A 23022-nucleotide genomic window follows, 5' to 3' on the forward strand; every position below is an offset into this window, starting at 1 on the left:
GACCAGTGTTTCTTAACCTGAACTCGGCAATAACGAGACAGTTGATCCTCTGCAGATTTAAATTTAAAAAAAAAATAAATATATAAAACTTTTAATTATTCAAAAAAAAAAAGATTTAATAAGTAAAAAATATTATTAAAATTAAAAAAATATCTAAAAACCAAGTTTTCTAAATTATACAAAAATTTCAATGACCAGACAAGAATCCGGTATTTGCAGAGTGTGCCTATAGCATTGTAATAACCTTCAGTGGAGGAACTGTGCCGATAATCGGTAGTGGTTAAATTACGAGTTCGAATAAAAGAGGGATGAAGTAAACAACCGTATGTTTTTTTACTTCTCCCATCCCTTGCTATTTTGTTAGATTAAAACGAAAGATAATCTATTATCCACATTTCAACCAAAGATTGTTTATTTATTATTGAAGATTTTCCTCCAACCAGTGGCGGCTCGCGTCGAACTTCAGTAGTCCCTATTTCCATATGAAATTATCGATAACATTTAATATAGAGTCCTTTTTTCCTTAATTCTTTCTTTATACTTGTACAATACGAAAATATAATCCTTAAGCTTAATGTCAGTAGCCACAGTACCCATCATCCAGTTTATGAAAAAGATACAAAAATCCTTGTGTGGAACTGTGCGCTTCACAGTTCCCGTGGCGTGGTATTTGGCTGTTGTACGCTTGCGCACATAGGAAGTTACACGCGAAGTTTCGAGGGAGAGAGAGTACATCGTGCCCTGGCGTGCTGGTGGAAGGTAGTTTTTTTTTTTACTTCCCATATGTATGGAACATTCCTTGTTTGTTCCCTTTTCTAGATTAGTCGGTGGAAGGGATATGAAAGTGGTTTAGTTGTTTTTCAGTAGTGATCAGAAGATGGCAGAAAGCAAGGACTCTGATTGCTAAATTTATCCAAATAAACGCTGGAAGGGCGAAAGAGAAGGCATTTATTAAAAACTAATTATTTGTATTTGTTTCTATGTACGTAGAAATTTAAATTAAGCATCATTGGACTACAGTGTTTTTAAGCGGATATTTTATTAAGTTATCTAATAATACTAAAAAATATTATCTGTATTGACATTTTTATTATTATTTGGTTAAACCGAATACAGTTTTTAAGCACAATTTTCTTAAAAACCATGTACCATACTCTTGAATGTGATAAAGTGTAGAATTAGATTATTACCCTACTTCCAGCTATTCTATTTGATTCATCTTTTTTCGGTTCTTTTATTTTGCAGAAAACTTTAACCATGGCCTTGAAAAGGTCCAGAAAAATAATTCCTGGAGCAGCACCCCCGCACTAATTTTAGCTGCAAGCCACCACTGTCTCCAACTGAGTAAGTGACAAATTATATTTTTGCACAGTGTTAAGAGTTAACAACAGCTTTTATATTTACTTTGGAAACAGTTTTTAATGATAGAAAATTGGCTTAGAATAAGGACTTTGAAAAGAAAACATACCAAACAGATAATGATGCATGTATCGTAACGACAAACAAATATTATTAAAGTCATGAAACTAATGGCTAAAATAAAAAAATATTTTAGTTAGTATGACAGTTTGTATTTGAAATTCAACTTGGTGTAGTGATGAAAGTAAACAGAAACCTCAATATTATTATTTCATGAAATATTATCTAACGAGTGCATGAAAGCTACAAAACTCCGATGACATTTAGAAACTAAACATTGTGATGTGAAAAATAAACCGATTTAAGTGACACTTAGTGAAAATGAATCGATAAGAAGATATAGTTTTGGCCGTGGGTTCAATTAATACGTAGAAACATCCAGTGTTTACTTATCACCCAGTGTTACTATCTCTTAAAAAAGAGAAATTTTATTTCGTCGGAGATGAAAAAATATGGTAAAAACTACGTTTGATGAATCACTAAAGATATTGATTTGATCTCACTTTCAGATGACACTGTCAGTCGCATAATTAAAGGTATGGCAGGTGAATTAAAATTCTCAGTTAAATGAAAAAGACAAAAAGCAGCCTAATTATGCGTTACGAAGAGTAACTATCATTTGTAACATAAGTAGTTACAAATGATAGGCATTTAATATTCTATGCGATAAACGCAAGATAACAAAATTTATTATGGGTTATGTTTTGTAGAACTTTATCCTCGCGAATAACTGGAGAAAAGATTTTTCACTCTCAGTAATTACATAAAAGACAAATGGATCAAAGGTGCAGAAAATGAGTGGGTTTCTGTTCATATGGAACTCAAGCCCTTATAGCCAGTCATAGTGGGGTTTTACCGAGGTCAAAGAAGTAGCTTCAGATGTCATCAACATATAAAATTGTGCTAAAAAATGCTGAACAACTAGTTAAGTTTTAATAAACTCACCATTAATATGGTCGACCGTTAAATAACAGATTATTTTAAATACTGTACAATGAAGTAGGCAGTGAATGTATTAATTTATCCTTGGTTCTACAATTCACTGGTTTTCCAAGGGCAAAGTTCTAATAAGACCATGGTAATCACACTATCTTCCAGATATTTTTTAAAAATTAATGTCTATCGAAAATGTTCGTAGGTTAGAAAATTTAAAGAGGGAAATAGGTAGGTTAAATATAAATACAGTAGGAATCAGCAAGGTTCGATGGGAAGAGGAAAATGACATTTGGTCAGATGATTTTGGAATAATTAACTCAGTGTCAAATAAAGGGCAGGCAGGTGTATGTTTCGTAATGAACAAGAAGATACAGAACAGATTTGAGTATATCAAAAAGCTTAACAACAGAATCATTGTAATCAGAATAAAATCAAAACCTAAGACAACAATTGTTAATGTCTATAAGTGTCCATGATGATGATGATGAGGTAGAGTATGTATAAGAAGAAATTGACGAAGCAATTAAACATAAAAAGGGGAATGAAAATTTAATAATAGTAGGAGAATGGAATGCAAACATTGGAAAAGGCAAAGAAGAAAATATTGTGGGTGAATATGGGCTGGGCAAAAGCCCAAATGAAAGAGGGAACCAACTATTGAATGGTGAAGTGGAAGAAGTGTTAGGAGAAGACCAATTTGGTTTCAGGAAAAGTACAGGGACTAAGGAAGCAATTTTAGTGCTCAGATTAATAGTAAAAGGAAGCTTAAAGAAAAACAAACCAATAAACATGGCATTTATAGACTTTGAAAAGGCATTTGATAACATATACTGGAATAAAATGTTCAGCATTTTAAAAAATTTAGGGTTCAAGTATAGAGATAGAAGAACAATTGCTAACATTTACAGGAACAAAACTGCAACAGTAATAATCGAAGGGCATAAGAAAGAAGCCATAATAAAAAAGGGAGTCAGACAGTGATGTTCTCTATCACCATTACTTTTTAATTTTTACATAGAATTAGCAGTTAATGATGTTAAAGAACAATTTAGATCCGGAGTAACAGTGCAAGGTGAAAAGATAAAGATGCTGCGATTTGCTGATGATATAGTAATTCTAGCCAAGTGTAAAAAAGATTTAGAAGAAACAATGAATGCCATGGATGAAGTCATACACAAGAACTACCACATGAAAATAAACAAGAACAAAAGTAGGAGAAATAAAGTAGATGGACCACCACATTAAAATAGAACAAAAACGATTATGGAGGTAGAAGAATCTTGTTATTTGGGAAGTAAAATTACTAAAGTTGGATGAAGCAGAAGCAATATAAAAGGCTGAATAGCACAGGCAAAACAGGCTTTCAGTCAAAAATATAATTTGCTGACATCAAAAATTAATTCAAACATTAAGAAAACATTTTTGAAAGTATATGTTTGGAGCGTACCTTTATATGGAAGTAAACTTGGACGATTGGAGTACCTGAGAAGAAAAGCTTAGAAGCTTTTGAAATGTGGTGCTGTAGAAGAATGTTAAAAATTAGGTGGATGGATAGTGATAAATGAGGAGATTTTGCGGCAAACTGATGAAGAAAAAAGAATTTGGAAAAATATAGCTAAAAAAAAAGGCAGACTTATAGGCCACACCTTAAGGCATCCTGGAATAGTCACTTTGATATTGGAGGGACAGGTAAATGGGCAAAAATTGTGCATGCAGGCAATGTCTGGAATATGTAAAACAAATTGTTAGGGATGTAGGATGTAGGGGGTATACTGAAATGAAATGACTGACACTAGATAGGGAATCTTGGAGAGCTGCATCAAACCAGTCAAATGAAGTAAAAAAAAAGTCTATTGATATAAACAAAAACTATCTTTTCAGGAACTAGTCTATCCCTTCAGAAAACAATTGAACCAAATCTACCCATTCAAGAAAATTGCACAATCGCACTTTTTTCAATATTTGAATCCTCTTTAGTTTCATTCCAAATAAAAAACATCATTGGCCAAATGATGCATTTCTTGATTCTGAGGTTTTAGAAAGGATTTGTGACCAATTTAAAACTTTGAAACAGAAATTTTAGCCATATTTTCCAAATAACTTTTATAAAAAATTCTGTGTGTGATCCATTTCAAGCTTACAATCACGAAAATGACATTTTTTATAGATAATACAAACTTTTAATCGAGTTTTCAAGTGGCAGCGGACTTGAATGTGATTCCATAATGTTGATAAGACTTGATTCTGAATCTCGTCATCAATGAGAAGTGAATTTTCTGAATTATCTAAAGAAGCATTGAATATCATCATCATACAGTTTTCTACAACCTATCTATTATGTGAGAAAGGATTTTCAAGACTCCTTTAAATAAAAGCAAAATACAAAACTCGTTTAAGTATCAACGCTGATCTTCGACTTAAATTGAGGCAACTTTGCAAGGGTCTAGAAGCTAAACCGTCTCATTAAAAGTACTAGTTACATAATTATTTGTTTCATAAATATTAAAACTTTGTTCCATGAAATACACTTTAAATAATTTACTTCAGCGTTTCTCAACCTTTCAGTATTTGCGACCCAGTTTTCAGTCACAATTTTCATCACGCCACTCCTCTCACACAGTAATAATGTATTTTGGGTATTTTGACGCTAAAGGTACACTACGACCTTAATTACAAAGCTTACAAATTACCAAGAATAAGTAAATTTATTGATATATTTGGGAACACCGATCTGCTGCATTGACAAAACCAGAATTGATACCTCTCTATTTCTCTCTGTCTTACGTCCACCATATCGGACATTCTCACGGCTTTGTGAGAAGTTCCGATTTGTCTCGAACATTCTGGAACGTCCACGCAACAGTCTGCGCAAACGTGTATAAATGCTGCACCTCGTTCAATTCCAGCCAGTCTCAATCGAGTCGATCCTTCTATCTCTATCGAAACTACCGTGAATGTGTATGTTGAAATATGCGTGTTAATTGCAATTAATGGTATTAAATATTCACGCCAGTAGATTTATACAGAATCATGATAAATTTTTAAGCGGGCGTACGCGAGTATTAGGCGATAGTGAAGCATCAACAAGTGCACAGACGAGCGTGGTTCTGAAAATAAAATCAAGAAAATATTCTCAACAATATTTAAATTTTGGGTTCACCAGTACTGAAATAAATAAAGAAGAAAGGCCCCTGTGTGTCATTTGTTCAAACATTTTGGCAGCAGACAGCATGAAACCTAATAAACTTAAACATTTAGAAACGCTTTATCATAGTGAGTACGTTAACAAACCAAAATAATTCTTTGAATTAAAATTAAACTCAAAAAAGAAAATATCATTTTTTTAAAAAACTTTGTGAATGAAAAAGCTTTACTTGCCTCTTACAAAGTTTTAAATAAAATAGCCAGATGTAAAAAGCCTCACATCATTAGTGAAGAGCTTATTTTGCCAGCTGCAATTGAGATGGTAGAAACTATGTTTGGAGATAATTTTGCCAAACAATTGCAGTCCATACCTCTATCAAATGATACTATTGCCCGTCGAATTGGTGATATAGCTGAAGATGTACAGCATCAGCTTTTCGGGAAGTTGCATGACGATTTGTTTTCACTTCAGCTAGATGAGGCAACAAATAGCAATAAAGATGCTCATTTCATTGCCTATGTTCAATTTTGTGATGTATGTCAGCAGTAGAAGAATTAATTTTCTGCAAACCAATAGAACTCAAAGCACTCGCATTATTTGCTATCTTAAATTATTTTATAAACGAGTCAAACACAGAGAGGAAAAACTGCGTCGGAATTTCCACCGATGGTGCTGGTTCAATGTCTGGGAGATACCAAAGTATATAAGCAGTTATGAAACAAAAATCTCCACATCATGGATACAGTGCATGATCCACAGAGAAGCTTTGGCTTCCAAAGAAATGAGTCCTGGTCTGAATATTGTGCTAACGACGGTTGTAAACGTAGTAAATTATATAAAAATGGGACCCCTAAAATCAAGTCTCATTTCTGCACTTTGTAAAGACATGGGTGCAGTATATCTTGACCCCAGAGGGAAGACATCCGCTATGTGACGGATCCGGCCATCACGCCACCCCCTCCGTACCTAGCTCTAGGGGCTTTACCGGAGATCATCTTCAAAAGTCACAAGACATATTCCAGTCTGGCCACTGTCAAAATAACACCGATGTGAATGCCACAATTCCTATCGGTGTAACACGCCTAACACGGATCCAAGTAACAATGATCTTAATAGGTCCTAAACAGGACCATCCGAGTAAGCTGACCTACAATCCTTACCAATCGAAGGTGAAACCGGATTTTCTGCGGTGGCTGCTATGAAGACAAAATATAGATCTCAGCTAAATATAGAAAAAGAACTGAGTGTCAATTTCTTATATTAAACCTTCCTTCCAAAATCTTTGCTCTGCAAGATAGCCCCAAGAGAGTCACTATTAATTATTAAACCAAGAATAAGTAAATTTATTACTAATAATAATAATAATTTATAAGTAAATTTATTCATATTTAGCAACACCGATCCGATGTTTTTCAAAAAAAAATTTATAAAAAAAATTCTTTGGGTGATCCATTTTAAGCTTACAATCACGAAAATGACATTTTTTTACCGAAAATGAGAACTGTTAATCGGGTTTTCAAGTGACAGCGGGCTTGAATGTGATTCTATAATATTGATAAGACTCGATTCTGAATCTCACCATCAGTAAGAAGTCAATTTCCCGAATTATCTAAAGAAACACTACTTAAATGACGCCTTACTTAAATACTTATGAGAATTACATTATAAACACATCATTTATCTTAAATTCATTATGAGAATGTTGAATTGTTTTTAATTTAGTATTGATAAATTAATTATTAAATACACTGTGCAGTACTGAGACAATCCTGTTTATAAGTGTATTATATCAGTGTAAATGTATATTTTATTATTTATGTCAGAATGTATTCTGTTTTTCTTTCCTTTCAGTAAATTAATAAATCTTTTTAATAATATTTTCATTTCAGTATGCTCGTATCCCCATTTCGTGTTATCACGCTCCCTCAGGGGGTGCGCCCCACAGGTTGAGAAAAACGGTTTTACGTTAAATCAATTAATTTGAGTATATTCCCAAATGAATTAAAAACACGTTTTTAGATTTATTACGTTATAATAGACACATTATGTCTCAAATAGTGGTAGTGCCCGCTTAATTCAATTAAGATTAATAATAGATATGGTGGTTCGTTGCATTGGTTGTTTTAAGCATTTTACTGCTCCTCGGGCATAGAAACGTTGAGAAAATGTAAAATGTAAAGACTAATGAAAAAAAGTTTTCAAAGCTTTTTTATTTTTACTTATTACATTTCAGAAATTTTCAAAATATCGGATTTTGATAATTGATATTTTAGTCTAATAAACTTTCATTGATCTAAATTAGACCCCCATACAAACGTTCGTTGAAAATCGACTATCCTGCAAACGGAACTCGAATGATAAAAACTACAGAAATTAAGAAATACCATCTGTATGTAATTCATACTTTGTACGTGCCAGTATAAATGATCAGGTAGGAAGAGTATTCTCACACTTTGCATTCAGAAAATTCTAAAACAAGTCTATTTTCTAGTATTTTAACATATTCTATCAACCTAAAAAGAACTAATAGCGAAATTTAGTGCGATAGATGTACTAAAGAAAGTTCTGTGCCTAGAGATGGGGCTTCTATAGCTGGTTTAAAAATCAGCTAAAATAGAAACAGTAGCTAGTACTTAACAATATGGATTTTAAGAGAAGCTGTAAGAGATTAACAAAAATCGACCCGGTTATTTATTTTAAATAAAAGCCGTAACACATCACATATAACAATGAAATTTCAGATTTTATGAGGACTCAAATTTTATTTAACAATCAGTGTGACAACAATCCATGTAAGTAAGATACTGTATATATAGCGCTGAAAATACTAATGAAAAATCTAAATTCAGTAATTCAACATCGCTCTTTTCATATTTAACACAGAATGATTTATAAATATTTCACAATTGATTTGCGTGAAATTCTCCGAGAATGTAATCTTTACTGTTTCAGGTTGATATTCATATGTACTGAAAGATTAACACGTTCTTCAATAATTGCAGTACGTACAGGCTATATCAATAACTCTTGTTTACAACAATGCTCGTCTCTATAATAGCTATAAAACAGGTAAACAACTTCCCAGAAGAAAAGGGAACCGAGGTCATCCGCGCCATGGAGTATAAAACTGAACAATAGTAAGACCTATTTGTATACAGTGTATTGACATTATACGTAAGAAAAATCAGTTACACAGCTGGCTCGTGTTAAGATTAAATAATATTACAGAATAGCTTTATTCAAAGATAATTTATCTTAAAAGTAAATAAAATTTATTTTAATATTACATTTGATAAATAAACATAATTAATTAAGCATTTTTCCACTATTCCCCAGCTGCACATTATAAAAATTGCATTTAATGAGGCAATTAACAACGATAAGTGGTAGCCAAGTGAAACAATTTCTCATTTCAACTATAAGCAAGCTCCTTTACGTCTAGAACGTATCGTGAAAAAAATCCGGTTGTTTAAAGGACACTAACTTATAAATGATGTATCACAAAAGTTCACGTTTCTTTAGTTAGTTATTAGTGTCTACGACAACTGTGTGTTTTTTCAAAGTTTTATAGCAATTTAGTCACAATCTGTAAACACATTTCAGTAAAAAAAAAAAATTCTAATCCTGTTTTATCGAACAGGACGTAAGTCCTGGAAGATTTATATTTTCCTTTCAAAAGCCCGATTTAAAAATGTATATTTTACATTGTATAATACAAATGTTTAGAATTACATTTTTTTTTTTAGTAGCTTTTTACTTCCTTATACGAAGTAAAGGAAGTACTGTGATCGCAACAAATTTCAGTTTTCAGATTTCATCGGAAATATCCATTTTGACCATTTCTGAATGCATTCTGACTAGTTTCGGCGTGACGACTGTGTTGTATGTACGTATCTCGCAGAACTCAAAAACGATTAGCCGTAGAAAATTGAAATTTTGGATTTAGGACTGTTGTAACATCTAGTTGTGCACCTCCTCTTTTGATTGCAATCGACTGGACCAAAGGTGTCTGAAAACCCAAAATCCAAAAACATTTGGATTTTGGACTTTTTCTAAACTTCAGTAATAAGCCCTCATTAAGCACTTTTCAATGATATACCATAAGTAGTACTTATCTTCTTTGGTTCCAGTGTTACAGCACAATCAAATTTTAATTAATGAAATATTTTGATCTTACAAGGGGAAGGCACATCGGTTCGAATCCGATTTCATTTCCTTTCTTTCGTTTTAAACTTTTTTTTTAATTTAAATATATATTGATTTATTAATAATTATTAACCTCCGATTGAAAAAAAATCATAAGTTATTTGTGAAATAAAATTTCATACACTTTTCATTTTAATTAAAACGTTTTTACAGAAGTTAATAAATATTTGATATAAATTTCTCCCCAATTTAAAAGATTGATGTGAACACCACGTAACTTCCTTCTATACCTATTAGATTACTTTTTTTTTTGTCTTCAGTCATTTGACTGGTTTGATGCAGCTCTCCGATTCCCTATCTAGTGCTAGTCGTTTCATTTCAGTATAACCTCTGCATCCTACATCCCTAACAATTTGTTTTACATATTCCAAACGTGGCCTGCCTACACAATTTTTTCCTTTTACCTGTCCTTCCAATATTAAAGCGACTATTCCAGGATGCCTTAGTATGTGGCCTATAAGTCTGTCTATTCTTTTAACTATATTTTTCCAAATGCTTCTTTCTTTATCTATTTGTCACAATACCTCTTCATTTGTCACTTTATCCACCCATCTGATTTTTAACATTCTTCTATAGCACCACATTTCAAAAGCTTCTAATCTTTTCTTCTCAGATACTCCGATTGTCCAAGTTTCACTTCCATATAAAGCGACACTCCAAACATATACTTTCAAAAATGTTTTCCTGACATTTAAATTAATTTTTGATGTAAACAAATTATATTTCTTACTGAAGGCTCGTTTCGCTTGTGCTATTCGGCATTTTATATCGCTCCTGCTTCGTCCATCTTTAGTAATTCTACTTCCCATATAACAAAATTCTTCTACCTCCATAATCTTTTCTCCTCCTATTTTCACATTCAGTAGTCATCTTTGTTATTTCTACTACATTTCATTACTTTTGTTTTGTTCTTGTTTATTTTCATGCGATAGTTCTTGCATAGGACTTCCTCTATGCCGTTCATTGTTTCTTCTATATCCTTTTTATTCTCAGCTAGAATTACTACATCATCACCAAATCGTAGCATCTTTATCTTTTCACCTTGTAGTGTTACTCCGAATCTAAATTGTTCTTTAACATCATTAACTGCTAGATCCATGTAAAGATTAAAAAGTAACGGAGATAGGGAACATCCTTGTCGGACTCCCTTTCTTTACGGCTTCTTTCTTATGTTCTTCAATTATTACTGTTGCTGTTTGGTTCTTGTACATGTTAGCAATTGTTCTTCTATCTCTGTATTTGAACCCTAACTTTTTAAAATGCTGAACATTTTATTCCAGTCTACGTTATCGAATGCCTTTTCTAGGTCTATAAACGCCAAGTATGTTGGTTTGTTTTTCTTTAATCTTCCTTCTACTATTAATCTGAGGCCTAAAATTGCTTCCCTTGTCCCTATACTTTTCCTGAAACCAAATTGATCTTCTCCTAACACTTCTTCCACTCTCCTCTCAATTCTTCTGTATAGAATTCTAGTTAAGATTTTTGATGCATGACTAGTTAAACTAATTGTTCTGTATTCTTCACATTTATCTGCCCCTGCTTTCTTTGGTATCATGACTATAACACTTTTTTTGAAGTCTGACGGAAATTCCCCTTTTTCATAAATATTACACACCAGTTTGTATAGTCTACCAATCGCTTCCTCACCTGCACTGCGCAGTAATTCTACAGGTATTCCGTCTATTCCAGGAGCCTTTCTGCCATTTAAATCTTTTAATGCTCTCTTAAATTCAGATCTCAGTATTGTTTCTCCCATTTCATCCTCCTCAACTTCCTCTTCTTCCTCTATAACACCATTTTCTAATTCATTTCCTCCGTATAACTCTTCAATATATTCCACCCATCTATCGACTTAACCTTTCGTATTATATATAGGTGTACCATCTTTGTTTAACACATTATTAGATTTTAATTTATGTACCCCAAAATTTTCGTTAACTTTCCTGTATGCTCTGTCTATTTTACCAATGTTCAATTCTCTTTCCACTTCTGAACACTTTTGTTTAATCCACTCTTCTTTCGCCAGTTTGCACTTCCTGTTTATAGCATTTCTTAATTGCCGGTAGTTTCTTTTACTTTCTTCATCACTAGCATTCTTATATTTCCTACGTTCATCCATCAGCTGCAATGTATCGTCTGAAACCCAAGGTTTTCTACCAGTTCTCTTTATTCCGCCTGTTTGCTTCTGCTGATTTAAGAATTTCCTTTTTAACATTCTCCCATTCTTCTTCTACATTTTCTACCTTATCTTTTTTACTCAGACCTCTTGCGATGTCCTCCTCAAAAATCTTCTTTACCTCCTCTTAAATTAAATTAAATTACATATACACATTTTTTTAAAATGAAAAGTACATAAAATTTCATTTCATTAATAACTTCCGATATTTTTTCATTTTTTTTATTATTATTATTATTATTGAATTATTACTTATCGTAATTTTTTTTATAATCAGAGGTTAATAATTATTAATAAATCAATATATTTAAATTTAAAAAAAAGAGATGAAGTCTGTTCCTTTACTTTCCTTTACTTCGTACAAGGAAGTAAAAAACAAAACAATACAATATACAAATACGGTAGAATAAAACAAGATAAAGAAAAATTACTTTTTCTGCAAAAAGTCGGTTATTTTGCTTAACATAATTATGTTGACTAGGCTGAAATTTTTTTGATTTCACAGAATTTTTTTCAAAATATTTCCTAATTTTTCACTGTTCTTCCATATCACCAATATTGTCGAATGACCTACGCCTAATTCTTATGCGATGTCCTAACTAGTTTCGCCATTCTCTAACCTTCTGATAATGTGAGCCTTTTCCTCTATCGTGAATGTTTTTCGGGAAGTCATTATTAAATCTCTATTGAATGAATTACACATGATATGTAAAATAAAACACTATACCCGCACGATATAATACGCTTACAGCAAAAGATTAATAACAACTGAATGTGGCTGTTTCAGTTTATAATAATCTGGTACACGAAGAAGTTAAAAAATAGAACTACAGTACATGTGTAAGAAAAAAGGACCGTCAAAATATTTCTGTAGCTACAATGTAGATAATACTGCACTACGTTACTGATGAGTCACTTCTGTCTGTCATTGTAAACGATAAAATGTGTTGCAGTAGGAAAAATAAGTTATAATAACCGAAATGTCACTACAATCGACGTCATTATAAACAATGTACGTACTGTATTGAAATTATGCTCGATTTTGCTGCTAAGAGTTTCATCAGGAAAATTTCTATGAGAACATATATCATAAGAACGTAAACGTAGGTACACAATTTCTATTTATAATTAATGAGTGATAACTGAAACAAGGATTTTTTCAGGGAATCGAAGAGTTTAAAATAGGAGAGATTTTTTATTCCTTCTTCTAACAATCTTCGAAAATTCCGTGAAGTTTTCATTAAAAAAAAATCTCAAGCAAGTAACAATCGAGGTTAAGGAGAACGTCACTTGTTCGACTTTAATAAACATTTAGCATTAAAAATCAGATTTCATCCTTTCTCTCTCTTTTTCGTGTTTAGCCTCCGGTAACTACCGTTTAGATAATTCTTCAGAGGATGAATGAGGATGATATGTATGAGTGTAAATGAAGTGTAGTCTTGTACATTCTCAGTTCGACCATTCCTGAGATGTGTGGTTAATTGAAACCCAACCACCAAAGAACACCGGTATCCATGATCCGTTATTTTTACACGGATTCAAATCCGTGTAAAAATAACTGGCTTTACTACGACTTGAACGCTGGAACTCTCGACTTCCAAATCAGCTAATTTGGGAAGACGCGTTCACCACTAGACCAACCTGGTGGGTAGATTTCATCCTTTCTGAAATAAGTGAACCACACACAATCTATATATAAAACAGCCGTAATTTTTTTTTCAATCTTGGATTCAATGAACTGAAAAATGTTAAAACCTGACTACCCATAATTTTGGCTCATTCCAAAAGCTTGTATTAAAGCCGAGATGGCAAAAAATATTTTTATTCAAACAGAGCATTCGGAACTTCCATAGTTTTCGAGCAGTATCTTGATCCTTTTTATTACTTTCTTGTACAAAGTAAAGGAAGTATTGTGATCCCGAAAATTTCGGTTTTCAGATTTCAACGGAAATATTCATCCCTGAATCCATTTTGACAAGTTTCGGCGTGACAAATGTATCTCGCATAACTCAAACACGATTAGCCATAGGATGTTGAAATTTTGGATTTAGGATTGTTGTAACATCTAGTTGTGCACCTCCGTTTCTTATTGCAATCAACTGAACCAAAAATGTCGTCAATCAGCGTCAATCTCCTTTGTCTTTGGAATTGGTGCTTATGATATTAATATCAAAATTTTATTTTAGACACTGCTTAAATAAAAATATACAATCGATAATTCCGTTCAAAATCTTTTTTAAAAATTGAATCTTTCTTTTTTTACAAATTGAAATCTTTCAAATTTAATTTCGTTCGTAAAGCACAGGTTGTTAAATTCAGTTAACTATGAGCTAGGTGAACTGTTCACCACAATACCCATAAAACTTTCAACACTCAAAACGCAACAAGTCAGGCTTGAGCTTTTTTATTTCTTTCTTATTAACATTTTTTAATTCCCATCCAGACTGGAAGCCGAACTAGAGATATTTCAACATCTCTGTGGTAGTGTTAAACTACCAAAAAGTTTACTGCTTAAAGAATAAAAAATTGTAATATAAATAAGTCATTGTATATATGTTCCACATCTCCTAAAACCCAGGACCGATTTCAACCAAACTTGCAACAATTATTACTTACTAACTGAGAAAAAATACTGTAGATATAAGACATCCGTATAGCAACCGCTGCGTGAGGGGTGAGAACCTTAAAACATTATAAAAAGTTAAAATTCTTGAACATTTGGGAATATTCCAGAATATTTTTGACATTCTGAAAATTAGTATAACTTATTAAAAGATTCTAGAACATTTGGAATATTATAGATAATTCTCATATATTTGAACATGTTGTTTACAGGCAAGCACTGGATTTGTCATTGCAGCCTTGAACTCTTTTGTGTTGTAGTTTGAAAACTGTTTATTCGAATGTATATTGTAAATTTGTGTAGTTGAATTAGTTATTTGTATACTTTACATTTATATGCGAATTTATGTGTCTTTGTAAACAACTTATGACTTTCTATAGCATTTTTCTTGATGCTCACGGGATTATTTAACAAAATTAAATTAAAATAAATAAAATTAAATTGTACATATTTGGGCACTTTTTCGTTTCTCCCCCCCCCCCCCAAGTCTGCAAGTTTTTCCCCTGGAAATAACACAAAATGGCAGGAAATATTGATATTAAAAATAACCAGATTGGAGAAAAACCACGATATAACCGTTTGTATTACCATTTTTATTTATTTATTTTATAAATATTATTTAACCAAATTTACCCTTCCTTTTTTCCTGTTTAGCCTGCGGGAATTACTATTGAGGTATTACTTCAGAGGATGATATGTAGGAGTGTAAATGATGTGTAGTCTTGTACAGTCTCAGTACGACCATTGCTGAGATGTATGGTTAATTGAAACTCAACCACAAAAGAACACCGGCATCTACGATCTAGTATTCAAATCCGTATAAGCTTTTACTAGGACTTGAACGCTGGAACTCTCGACTTCCAAATCAGCTGATTTGGGAAGACGCGTTCACCACTAGACCAACCCGGTGGATTAGCCAAATTTAACCTACGCTCGCTAACCTTGACTAATTAAAAATAATGTTTTTGGGTATTTAAATAATAAATTCAATAATTATTGCAATTATTTATTATTTAAATAATCAAAACATTACTGTTAATTAGTCAAGGTTAGGTTAATTATATTTATACAAGCCGGCCTTTGTGGGGCGAGTGGTAGCGTCACGACCTTTCATTCGGAGGTCCCGGGTTCGAATCCGTCAGGCATGGCATTTTCACACGCTACAAAAATTGTCATCTCATCCTCTGAAGTAATAGCAAACTGGTCCCGGAGTAAAAAAAAGATTATATTTATAATTTATATCTATAATTTTTTTGTCATTAGAATGGTTTGATGTAGCTCTCCAAGATTACTCATCTAGCGCCAGTCGTTTCATTTCGATATACCCCCTATATCCTATAACCCTAACAACTTGTTTTACATATTCCAAACGTTGCCTGCATGCACAATTATTCTCATCTACATGTCCCTCCAATATCAAAGCGACTATTCCAGGATGCATTAATAAGTGGCCCCTATCTCTTCTTTTAACTATATTTTTCCAAATGCTTCTTCCTTCATCGATTTTTTGCAACACGATTTGTCAGTTTATCCAGCTACCTGATTTTTAACATTCTCCTATAGCACCACATTTCAAAAGTTTATAATCTTATCTTCTCAGGTACTCCGATCGTCTAAGTTTCACTTCCATCTAAAGCTACACTCCAAACATATACTTTCAAAAATGTTTTCCTGACGTTTAAATTTATTTAAATTATCTATAATTAAAAATTTTTTAAAAATGAAGTAAAATAAAAACCTATAAATAAAAATAATATAAGCAATAATGCTTATATTTTTAATATGTAAAATATGTTAATATGGAGAATGTTTAAAATGACCGGTATAAAATAGCATGTTAGTGTGTTATTGGGTTACTTTTCCAACCTGGTTATTGTTAATATCAATATTTCCTGTTATTTTGAGTTATTTCCAGGTGAGAAACTTGCCAACGTTTGGGTGGAAAGAAACAAAAAAGTACCCGTATTTAATTTTCCAAGCATTTGGCACCGTTGGTATTAATATAATTTATATAAAATAATATTTTCACTTACCAACAATTTTTAATGTAAGTATCCGAGCGCTTTAGAAGTCTTCTCCATCATCAGGGATTATGTGAAATTATTAATTTAATATGCATGTATATAATTTTTTTTTTTTTGTATAATTATAATTAAACTGAAGCTAAAATTGTTATGTTCATATTAGTCGATAGTCAAATAATGAAATAAGTTATATGTTAATAAAAATGTAACGTCATGTCCGTAAAATGATTACGACTATTATCTTCAAAATTCTTTAACTTTTATCTGCTATTATAACAACTTTAACTTCAATTTAATTATAGTTTACATAAAAAAGTATGTACATGAATATTAAATTAATAACTTCATGTAATCCCTGATGATGGAGAAGTGACTCCGAAAGCGCTCGAATACTTACATAAAAATTGTTAGTAAGTGAAAATATTATTTTATATAAAGTACCCATATCTGTATAGCTGCATTAGTTATTGTACTGTATATTGTTTGAAAGTAAAAAATACATATTCTTTTTTCAAACTCCTCGCGTTTGCATTCAAACACTATTGTTGGTAATAAACAGGATAGATTTTAAAATGTTTTAAACCCTAACAAGCAACACACGATTAATACTCATAACAGTAAAAAACAATCTTAGCTTTTATTAAGTTTAATTACAGTTGAAACTGGGTCCTGCAGTAACAAAAAACAGATGTTTTGCTGTTTATAGTATTTTTTTTTTTTGTACGTTCAACCTCCGTGTCCACCCTTAGGTATTGCTTCAGAGGATGAGACGAATGATTTGTAGCGTGTGTGAAAATGCCATGCCTGACCGGGATTCGAACCCGAAACCTCCGGATGAAAGGCCGAGACGCTACCACTCGCGCCAAAGAGGCCGGCTGTTTATAGTCTTAAATAGGTGTAAACCTTACAGTCAATTGATAGGTTAATATAGTCAACTGTGAAAAATTATATTTATGAAATAATAAAAAAATTATACCCTTATAATGCAGTTAAAATGATATTTATTGTAAAACAAATAAGGCTAATTAAAATCCCTACATGTAATTAATTTATACAGTGAACATTTTTTCCTTTATAAACATCTACTATCGATTATTCATTCAAAATGTATACTGGAGGTTATACTGTATTTACAGCATTTACTTAACATTTAAAAATGTATAACTCAAAAAAATGTGAAATTTTAGGCGAATATAAATTTCCTTTCGAAACTATACTAATATATATAAATCAAGGAGATATAGCCTAGCAAGAAATATGAATTGGATTTTAAAAATGTTATTACAGAAACTGCCACTTCTTTTTCGGCGGTAGATGAATTCCTTGATTTCAATAAATCAAACGCATATAAAATTAATTAAAATTCGAATAAATCATTCAGTGAAATTCACATCATATTTATGTTTTGCATCACAATGAATTCCTAACAAAGTATCGATTTTATTTATTTCTAATATCTAAACAAACACACGAACAAAAACTAAATCGAATTTTTTTTCAAGACAAAAAAACACACCGGATTGGTCTAGTAGTGAACGCGTCTCGCAAATCAGCTGATTTCGAAGTCAACAGTTTCAACGTTCAAATCCTAGTAAAGGCAGTTACTTTTATAGGGATTTGAATACTAGATCGTGGTTGCTGGTGTTCTTTGGTGGTTGGGTTTCAATTAACCAAACATCTCAGGAATAGTCGAACTGAGACTGTAAAAGACTACACTTCACTTACACTCATACATACCATCCTCTGAAATAAAACCTGGCGATAACTCCCGAAGGCTAAACAGGAAAAAAGACACAAAAAAAATTATCAGAACCACCACCGGTGTATTAAATTCAAGTGTTCACAAAGTTTTTCAACATTAAACCTGAATATTAATCAAATCGTATTCATTTGTTTAACAAAGTATAATTTAAATTATAGTATTTAAATTAAGGCAAACTCTAAATAAAATATAGAAAATTCTAAAGTCGAATTCGTAGCGTTAACCATTTTAATAAGAAAAAATGACTCATAAATTTTCAAACAAATCAGAAAGCAAAATCACAAAAGGAAAATGAAAGAAATATTTTACGATTTTGTGTTTTTTTTATGGTTGCACCTCTTGCAGCCGGAAACTTGTAAACGGGATTATGATATGGAAATTATCAAGTGTATGAAAAATTCCACGAGTTTCAGGACGAATGGTGAGACGCAACAACTCCATTACGCAAGCCGACAGACCTTACTTCTTGGTAAATAATACAGCCTATAACAACTTAATTATTGTTAAGTAAAATAATGTTTAATAAAAACAATCTCCAGTTTTATTAAAATATGATTATATTAATCAAACCGATTCAGCAGAGAAACTCAACAACTCTTTTTATCGTCAGGAGTCGCTGAAACTATAATTTTAACGAAAAAAATACCATGAACAAGAGTTTAAATTTAGGGTATGAAAATTTTAACATTCCTTATTTAAACACATTCACAGTAGGATACTAAGCAAGAGAGCAAAAGCTGCCCAAAAAGAATACTTTTTTACGTCCGTACCACAACACATCAGATAACAGTTTAGTTCTAAAGGCTTTATTGACGATTCAAACCTATATTATTACAAATAATTTATTATTTTAATCGCTAAATAAAAATTACTTTTAATTTTGTAAGAAAAACGTTTTTGACTAACTTTAGCGTAAACCTTAATTGGAAAAACAATGCTAACGGAATACTATTTTATAAATGGTCGAATTTAAGAAAAATAAATCTATAAACATACAGATTTAAAAATTAACTGTAGATATACTGGAAATTTTGAATCTTTATTAGTTATAAATTTCCAGAATTTCAATAATTTAAAATCAAACAGTTACAAGAAATTAAATAAAAATCAATTTGTTTTATATAATTGTTCTTAAACAACAAAAGACAAATCATTCCCTGTTTAATTAAAGATCATAACTTCGTTAAACTTATTTATTTTACTATAGCTCTAAATAAAGCATAAACCACTCTTTTAATTCAAAACGTTATAGGTAATGTCATAATAATTATCTGCAGCAGTTCGTAACACTGATTAGTTATAGAAAAAAGAGCGTTATCTGTAATCGCAATTTATAGCTTTCATGTAAGAAGTTGGGACTCTAATTGGAGCACTGAAGAATAGAAACAGCAGCGCTCGGATTATACTGTAACGATCTAAAAAAAAAACTCCAAAAAGTGTGAGTGGTGGCTGGCGTTTGTAAGTTTCCACGGGGTCGATCACCTCCTTGAGGAATTTGCAATGATCAGTTAAAATAGAAAATTCAATTAAATGTAAATTACATCCTGTTACTTATAAACGTTTCACTAAAATTAAGGGATTTAATTTTTTAATAAAATTGAAGGGAATTACACTTTTTCTTTGTGCACATTTCTGTACAATACTTCGTGTTTAGAATGAAACTTCAGGAGATATTTAAATGCTAATTTCATAGCAATTAATTTCAACGAAGATTAAATAACTTAATAAAAATTAAATATAACTTCAAAAAATCCAAACCATGATACAAATTTGACATTTCACTTTTGGAATATAGCAGCACACCACACTGTTAAGTTTTACAAGTAAATTGTAAACTACCATTTTACTAAAAAAAAAAAAAAAAAAAAAAAAAAGCCTTATGTTACTAAAACTTAATGTAATAAAATCCACGATAGAGTAGGACTGCAACCTACGTCGATCTAATATCACTTTTAAAAACAATGAATTCATTTGGCCAGCAAACACTGCACCTTAATTTTGACAGTGAACCTTCCAGCCGACGTTAAGTACGAAACAAGACTGTTTTTTTAAAAATAAATTCCAATAAATAAGTAAAGAATTTCAGAAAATGAGATGATTTAGTAAGTTGATTTAAAATGTAACGTTAAAAAATAAATCTAGACATAAATTAAAATTAAATGAAGTAATTAAATGCAGAAACACTCACCCACCGATACTGCCACTACGACTGCTGGAAACGTTATGAAGCCTCAGTGTAACGCACTGATGTGTAGTAAACTTTTGTACTGGACCACGCTTAGTAAATGCCGTCCTAAAAACATCCGCATACCTACTAGACCACTGTAATCTTAAACAAAAAAAAAAATACTGCTATCGTACAATTTATAGCTTCCGCAACCACTTTAACACAGATTTAGTAAAGAACCTTTATTATAAAAATCGTAATTAAAGTAAAATAAACTCAAGCAGCGTAATAAAAATGCACTCAAAAAAATTATGAGATTTGGAACCATAAAAAAATAGCAATTTGGTAAATTATATATATTAACATAATATGGCAAATATAGGGTAATTTTTTTTCCAGTATTCTTTGGTGTAAATGTTATTACCTTATTGAACATATATGGTCAGTAAACTCACACGATATAGATTACTTTTTTATTTAAATTTTTACTTTTTGAAGTCGTTGCTTCATTAAGCATACTGCCAACGTACTAACATCTAAATAATTAGGATAGACATTTATTTATTTTTTTTAAGTCATTTATATTATTTCTATTCAACAAATTTCTATTCAAAAAAAAACCATTGGTTGTTAAGAAAAACCATTGTTCAGGTAAAAATAATGCAGAAAATAATAATGTAGAGGATATCCTCTAACCTGATGCTGCTTGGAACACCACCACTACCTTCATAATTTTGGAGGGATTTTCTTGTAAAAGATAAAATTTCTAGTTCACATAAAATGTGAAGGAATGTTTTTTTTTTTTAATTTTTAAACTGAGTTCATAACTATCGACAAGAGATTTCAGTGATGCAGTTTAGTAGGAAATAATTTTGAGAAAAAACTAAAATTTATACAAATTTCAAACCTGACATCTGTTTTTCTATAGTAGAATGTTTTTATTAAGATTTCCTTATTCGAGATATATTAAGCAAAAGGTTTTGTAAGAAAAATTAAAGTACTTGTGTACTTTAATTTAATTTAAACAACTTTTGTACTACATATTTTTCATAATTTTGTACATTAACTTTCTTCCAGGTAATAGACAAACCCATTGGGTTGGTCTAGTGGTGAACGCGTCTTCCCAAATCAGCTGATTTGGAAGTCGAGAGTTGCAGCATTCAATTCCTAGTAAAGTCAGTTATTTTTACACGAATTTGAATACTAGATCGTGGATACCGGTGCTCTTTGGTGGTTGGGTTTCAATTAACCACACATCTCAGGAATGGTCGAACTGAGACTGTACAAGACTACACTTCATTTACACTCATACATATCATCCTCAGAAGTATTATCTGAACAGTAATTACAAAGGGTAAACAGGAGAAAGAAAGAAGGTAATAGACAAGAAAGCCACTGGGTTGATCTAGTGGTGAACACGTCTTTGCAAATCAGCTGAAGTCAAAAGTTCGAACATTCAAATCCTAGTACAGGCAGTTACTTTTATACAGATTTGAATACTAGATCGTGAATACCACAGTGTTCTTTGGTGGTTGGGTTTCAACTGACCACACCTCTCAGAAACGGTCAACCTCAGACTGTACAAGACTACACTTCACTTACACTTGTACAAATCTTCCTCATTCATCCTCTGAAGTAATACCTGATGGTGATTCCTGGAGGCTAAACAGAGGAAAAAAGATAAGACAAGAGTTGGTATATCTAGAACACAGGATATATTTTTGTCCTACTGAAATTCAAACAGTACCCATTTAAGAGGCAACTCTGCTCTCAGAGTTGTTTAAATTTTGTGACTGATTTATCAGATCCAGTTGATGTGCCTTCAAATATTGGCATTTTCCTTCACTTTATAATTTATATAATATTTAAGTTGTAACTCCACAAGACAGATATTAAAAAACCTGATTAAGTTATCTGTTTGCAGATTACAATCTCACTCAAAACATACTAGCATTATTCAGTGGAACTAATTAACAGTTAACAGCAAATTATTGATGTTATGTACTGATTACGCAACCACTTGTATTTTTAAGTCAAGAGGATTCTCATATCTCTTATTGAGGTTAGTCTTACTAGTTAAATTTTAATACTACTAGCCCCTTACAGCCATTTAATGTAATGTTCCAGTTACCTTGAATGACATTGTAAATGTATGTAAAAGGATGTAGTAACTACAAATCTCACTAAATATTAGAGTGGATTCTAGTTCGAATATAACAGTGGAATGATATGATATAAGAGTGCATAAGGACATATAAATCAGGATTTAGAATCCGAAAATGGAAAGATGAATAATGATCCAAAAATGTTTGTAGCAGGCTATGTAACAAGAAACATTCTTGTAAAAGAAAAAAAATACAGACAAAGCATTATATTTACTTCTATTGAAAAGAAAATTCTGGAACAATAATAATAAAGGAAAGAAATAAAACCTAAAGAAAAATTGGTGTCATTCATCACTAATTTTGGAAATAATAAAAAATCACAAGACCAGGTCTGACAAATAGGGAGGCCAGTCATCTGATTTTTGGCACAAAGCTGATGAATTGACAAAGCTGAGTGAG

The 23022-nt window shown here is 31.6% G+C and overlaps 1 protein-coding gene across 1 annotated transcript in view; it reads right to left on the reverse strand.

Annotated features, from left to right (window-relative positions):
* Positions 1 to 22120, reverse strand: part of SPARC (secreted protein, acidic, cysteine-rich) — a 124236-nt gene extending 102116 nt beyond the window's left edge. Inside the window, exons 1-2 of the mRNA XM_075361281.1 lie at positions 22061 to 22120; positions 20480 to 20613 (exon numbers count right to left, since the gene is read on the reverse strand). Coding sequence (XP_075217396.1) covers positions 20480 to 20613; positions 22061 to 22081 — 155 coding nt within the window. The 5' untranslated portion in view covers positions 22082 to 22120. The remainder of the gene's footprint in view (positions 1 to 20479; positions 20614 to 22060) is intronic.
* Positions 22121 to 23022: the final 902 nt, after the last annotated feature.

The sequence above is a fragment of the Lycorma delicatula genome, chromosome 3, assembly GCF_047948215.1.
Source record: "Lycorma delicatula isolate Av1 chromosome 3, ASM4794821v1, whole genome shotgun sequence".
NCBI lineage: Eukaryota > Metazoa > Arthropoda > Insecta > Hemiptera > Fulgoridae > Lycorma > Lycorma delicatula.